Source organism: Lolium rigidum, chromosome 5 (genome assembly GCF_022539505.1).
Source record: "Lolium rigidum isolate FL_2022 chromosome 5, APGP_CSIRO_Lrig_0.1, whole genome shotgun sequence".
In the NCBI taxonomy this organism is placed as follows: domain Eukaryota; kingdom Viridiplantae; phylum Streptophyta; class Magnoliopsida; order Poales; family Poaceae; genus Lolium; species Lolium rigidum.
This window is the reverse complement of record NC_061512.1, coordinates 171,412,807-171,418,558: the sequence shown is the minus strand read 5'-3', so window position 1 is coordinate 171,418,558 and position 5,752 is coordinate 171,412,807. Positions and strand designations below refer to the sequence as shown.

At 48.8% G+C, this 5,752-nt stretch overlaps 1 protein-coding gene across 1 annotated transcript; it reads left to right on the top strand.

Annotated features, from left to right (window-relative positions):
* The first annotated feature begins 920 nt into the window (after positions 1–920).
* On the top strand, positions 921–3,796 carry LOC124656706 (epoxide hydrolase A-like). The gene is made up of 5 exons (XM_047195407.1): positions 921–947; positions 1,993–2,268; positions 2,350–2,526; positions 3,227–3,468; positions 3,538–3,796. The coding sequence occupies exons 1-5, from the start codon at positions 921–923 to the stop codon at positions 3,785–3,787; spliced, it is 972 nt and encodes a 323-aa protein (XP_047051363.1). The 3' UTR covers positions 3,788–3,796.
* Positions 3,797–5,752: the final 1,956 nt, after the last annotated feature.

Here is a 5,752-nt window from a genome sequence, read left to right as displayed (position 1 = left end):
CTTTATATGTAAATTAAGTTCGTATGTAGCTCGATCAGAGCATCAAACTCTTTACATTTCGCAAGTTCATCGCCTAAAATTTCCCGTGATGTTTGATTTAGTTTTTTCAGTTTGTCAATTCGGTGGTTTCTATTCTGCACCTCAGCTAAAATCAATGAAACCCTTATATTCGGGAGACTGAACTCGTTGTTTTCAGTTTCCGCGAGTTCAGTCACTGCTAGAGATGCTCTAAGATCATCTGTCGTCGCACCCTCTAAAGTCCTCCCCAAAGGTCTATTAGGGGCGCCAAACAAAATAAGACGCCTAACCGTTGCCCTCGAAGGAATTTTGGGTCCAGCATGGCCCAAAAAACCGCCTGACGCCACCAGACCAACCGCGACCCACACAAGGTGGCCCGGGGTCATGGACAGAAGGCGTTGCCCATGCCACATTGGATGTTGTCCAATGAGCTAGCCATGTCAAAGAGGGGAAATCATGCCAGCCAGAAAAAAAACTCAGTTAACTATAATTTAGACCTGGCTGGTCTTCACCACGCAGCGGCCTATGAAAATCTCACCGTCCGACAAATGCGCAGTTGCCTTCTCGCGTGCCTCGCCAACAATTAGCTCAATAATATGTAATTTATTTTACGCCTATTTTACACTTTTTAGATTATAACATCCAAAAGTTCATTTCCTATGATAATAATCTTTTAGTTATTTATTGAATATTGTAGGAATTTCTACCGTGTTAAAGAACATATTCTAGTGTCAAAGATTTTGGAATAAGCGTAGAAAAGTACATGTAGAAGAAAGACATAGAACAAGCACAAGAGCGCGCGTACGCTGGCTCAAGTCAAACATTTGATTTGTTGGTAAAAGAAACATGAGCAGAAGAGCACGCTCGCTCGCCTTGGCGAGTCAACCCAACAAAACCCAAGCATGGCGTCCATCGACACAGGCGGCAAGGTGCGGCACTAGAACGCGGAAGTCAACGACATCTCCCATGACGACCAGTCTATCACACTCCCCTCCATGACCGGCTTGTATCCACCTTTCGGCCAACCCGAGGCACTGCCACCCAACCATCTATTCACCATAATGGACGGGAGGATGCAACACCCTCGCAACAGTGCCATTCATCTCCCGCAACTCTTAGCTCTGAGTAGACAGAAGCTCGTAGACACACAGACTCGCGCCACGAACCCCTGCTTCAAAGACATGCCTCCACGGCTGCTCACACAAGTCCCCGCGGCGGCTCCCTGACAATCAGGTAGGAACGGACCCCGCCGGCATGACGGCCCACCACGTCGCTAGGCACCCCGCACAACAGCCACGGCTGCCTGCCCAGATCAGCCACCCACACAGCCCAGATCGAGGCCTCTTGGGCGTATCCTCTGCGTGGTCGCCAGCAGACCACCCCTCTGTTGCCGGTCGGCAAAAGGTCGCCACATCGGCCAAGGACCACCTTGCCTTGCCGAGGCTAGTTGTCGCCTCTCCGCGCGTAGAGGGCACATTGAGGCTCGCTCTCCTATCCCTTCCGCCTTTGGCAGCGGGCGCCGCTGCAGCCGGTGCTGATGGCGACACCGGCTAGTGGGGACGCCGTGACGGGTTTCTGGTGGGTGCTTTGGTCTAGGGTTCGGGCACACCGAAGTTGCCCTTGCGCGAGAGCGATCCGGGAGAGAAAGTTTGATAGGTTGGTGCTAATAATATGTAATTTTTGTTACGCTTATTTTACACGTTTTAGATTATGATATTTATTTTAAAATTTTATTTCCTATGATTATGATATTTATTTTGAAATTTCATTTCCTATGATTATGATTTTTATTTTTTTGTTGAATGAATATTGCAAGAAATTCTACCGTGTTAAAAAAGAAATTCTACAGTCAAAGATTGTACATATTTGGAATAATAAGCATAGAAAAGGGCGCGTAGAAGAAAGAGCACGCACGCTGTCTCGGCGAGTCAAAGATTTGATTTGGAGTAAAATCAACCTTCACAAACGAGAGAGGACGAGAAGCAGAGCACTGCGCACGGTGGACCCAAGCATGGAGTCCGTCGACGCAGGCTCGGCCCGGCGGTGCTCCTCCTCCACGGCTTCCCGGAGCTGTGGCTCTCGTGGCGCCACCAGATGGCCGCCCTCGCGGCCCGCGGCTTCCGCGCCCTCGCCCCCGACCTCCGCGGCTACGGTGACTCCTCTGCCCCCACGGACCCCGCCGCCTACACCGTCCTCCACCTCGTCGGCGACGCTGTCGCGCTCCTCGACCACCTCCGCCTCCCCAAGTGCGTCCTTTTCTGGCTTATTTGTTTCTTGGCCACTGCGAGTGTGACACTGAATCCTATTTGGTGCGCGCCGGCGCCGGCGCAGGTGTTCGTGGTGGGCCACGACTTGGGAGCGCAGGTGGCGTGGCATCTCTGCCTGCTCCGGCCGGACCGGGTGCGCGCCGTCGTCGTCCTCGGGGTGCCCTACTTCCCACGTGCCGCTCGCCCGGCGACGGAGATCTTCGCGGCCCTCGGCGATGGGTTCTACATCACGCAGTTCCAGGTTTCAGTTGTGATCCTTGCCATAATTTCCTCCTGTGTCTTGTGATTTGATTTCAGTATCCAATCTTCTTCTGCTTAAAATTACAGTTCATGAGCTGTGTGAAATGGAAGTTCTTGCAATTGCAGGCTTTTGGATAAGTAAAAATAACTTGCCGCTTGCGGCGTCGCCGGGCTTCTTTGCCCCTTCTTCTATATATTAATACACCTTCCAGGGTGTATTCTCGAAAAAAAGAAAATGTGCTTATGAAAAGTTTGAAGGAGAGTGACGATTCGAGGGGGATAATTGGTTGATGAATCTTATTTTGGATATAGACGAAGAAACTTTGATATTTTAACTGATAGTCTATATCCAAATTATGATCTTGTTTGTTTTTCTGAAAATTTGAACAGTGCATCGTCAGTTAATATATTAGAAAATAAACACTAGAAGACTTAGAGATACTATAATCAGTAGTAGGATTAAATATTCTATAATCAATTGTAGGCCGGCTTAGAGATTCTATATTCAGGGCGCAAACATTAGGTTGGCTCTCATTTGCTAGAACATTGTAAACAATTCGAAAAGAACATAATTACAGCTTCATGCCCAGTGTCTCACCAAGATGGGCATATCTTTTACCTTGCATTTGTAGCCATGGTCTGTATTTACCACCATATAGCTGTTGCAAAATAACCAATTTATTTCAATATCATGCCCACAGGAGCCTGGAAGGGCTGAAAAGGCATTCACCCGCTATGACGTCGCGACTGTCCTAAAGAAGTTCTACTCAATTGAATTAGACAGCATCACCGCTCCTCCTGGAGTAGAGATCATAGACTTCTTAGAGGCATCATCATCATCCCCACTTCCTTGGATGACTGACGAAGAACTAGGCCAGTACGCGGAGAAGTTTCAGAAGTCTGGTTTCACCGGGCCGCTCAACTACTACCGCATGATGGACACGTAAATTCCGTAACTTCATTTCACACTTTCCGTTCAATCTAGTTTCAAACTAATCCATGTGGAACACAGGAACTGGAGGCTCACTGCGCCATGGCATGGCGCGAAGATCACGGTGCCTGCGAAGTTCATCGCGGGCAAGAAGGACACCGGCTTCGAGTCCTTTGGAACCAAGCGCTACGTCGAGAGCGGGGGTTTGAAGTCCAATGTTCCAGACCTTGAGGTTGCCATCATCAAAGGACACCACTACCTCCAGCAAGAGCAGGCCGAGAGAGTGAACACTGAAATATTGTCCTTCCTTGACAAGTTCAGTAAGAATTGAGTAAGCAGATGATCTGCCAGTGAGCTGGTAGATCTGCCAGTGCTACCTTTTGTGAACTGAAGAACGGCAAAGCTTACTCGAATAAATGTCAGATCTGGATATAGCCATGTGTGTTGACCTGAATGGAACGAAAGAGCGTGTAAAATATGTGAAGTGTTCTCCAGATGAAATACTGAATAAAGCAAGGTTTTTAATAAGGTGTACTGCTGCTGCTTTAGCAAAGCAGAGAATCTCACATAGCTCTACCTTGGAATGCGAATTTGATGTGTAATGCTGTTGGAGATACTAGTTGCTGAACAGACTATGTTCAGACTTCAGAGATCTTCAGCTGAACATGGAGAGTTTGTTACAATATTCAAGTAAAATGTATGCTACATACTAGCAAACCCGAATACATAACTAACCAGCATTAGAGGCAAGATTATTTCAACAACTTTTATTCATCTCATACGCTTATATCTAGCATTAGAGGCATTAGAGAATCCATAACTAACCGGCATTAGAGGCAAGATTATTTCAACAACTTTTATTCATCTCATACACTTATATCTAGCAATGTGACTTACCAAGGAGCTCTATATATGACGCAGATGACAAATTCTTGCAGACTATTTTGTGTGTGCTGATTGCACTTGACAATCTAGAAGAACACCACCCTTTTTTGGGACCTGCCGTCAGTATGATACTGAAAATTGGCACCCCCTGTCTGTGTCGCTCCGTCCCAGATTAACATCTACGGACTGCAAACAAGTAGAGTACTACATAATTCCAGCAGGAAGGAGATCTAATTAATCATACACATATCATACAGTATATTCAATCACGTTTACCCATACATGGTGCAGAGTTTACAAGCCTTCTTTCAGGCATACACGCGGCATCTAATTCTAGCCAAGTCCTCCTGAAAGCTCTGACGATGACAATGCTGTTGCAGCTCTGACGATCCAACAATCGATCAGACAATATCATGTATTCAATGGCGTTTGGCATACATATTACATAGCTTATTACACGCCTTCTTTGAGGCATCAAAGAACATTTCAACTAAAAAGAAGGAATCAAGAACAACACATCAAGTGCCCGTATCTAGCTATGCAAGATCAGAAGCGGATCTCGCCTTCCTCCAAGTCGCCAAGAATCTCTCCGTCGTCAAGAATCTGCTCCTCATCGCCGTCGTCCTTGAGGAATAGCCCAAGCCGCGGCAGAAAGGTGCAGGGGATCGCCCCGTGGTAGTCGTACTCGACAATGCCGAGACTGTTGAGGAGCGCCGGGTGTATGGTCTCGGTGGTCATATGCTTGGGCATCCTCTCCGTCCGAAGCACGTCCTGACGGGCCTTCTCCCTCGCCCTGCATCTGGCGAGAGACTCCTTGGCACTGGCCATGAGCAGCGTGGCGTCGCGCTCCGCCTGAGACGAATCGGTGATGCTGCTTGAGCAGGGGCTGCCGCTGGCGCTGAGGGTTTCGTCGTCGCCGAGATTCTTCTGGGTCACCACTGCCGGTGACGCGTCGCCGCAGGTGTCCACGTACTCCTTGTCCTCGTCCTCGGCGAGGGGCCGCAGAGACACTGGCGCGAAAGGCGGCAAGGGGGAGACACCGCCTACGATGTCGACTTCTTCCGCAATCACGCTGCCTTCCTGTCGCGACTCTCGAAGGAACTCATCAAGCTGCTTCCGTAATTCGAGGATGGCCTCGTCGTCGAAGGTGGCGATGTCCATCTCCATGTAGCCGTCTCGGACGGCATGGCTCTGCTTCTCCAGCAGGTCCCTGATGCTGTGGGGAAGGTCCGACAGTGCTAGCTTCTCCAGGTCGGCCATCAGCCACTACGTCAGGTGCTAGAATTGCCGGCACTTTCTTGCCGGCACTTCTCAAATGTGCCTGTATTTGTAATCTTTGCCGGCATTTTTTGGGTCTGTGCCAGTAATTCTCATCGATTTCTCGGCAAATTTTCATAAGTGCCGGCAATGC

Excerpts from the sequence above, each read along its gene's own strand:
- LOC124656706 (XM_047195407.1), top strand. The coding sequence starts at position 921 with ATGGCGTCCATCGACACAGGCGGCAAG. Across the intron at positions 948-1,992 it reads CCATCGACACAGGCGGCAAG|GACGAGAAGCAGAGCACTGC; the intron begins GTGCGGCACTAG and ends CAAACGAGAGAG. Across the intron at positions 2,527-3,226 it reads TCTACATCACGCAGTTCCAG|GAGCCTGGAAGGGCTGAAAA; the intron begins GTTTCAGTTGTG and ends TCATGCCCACAG.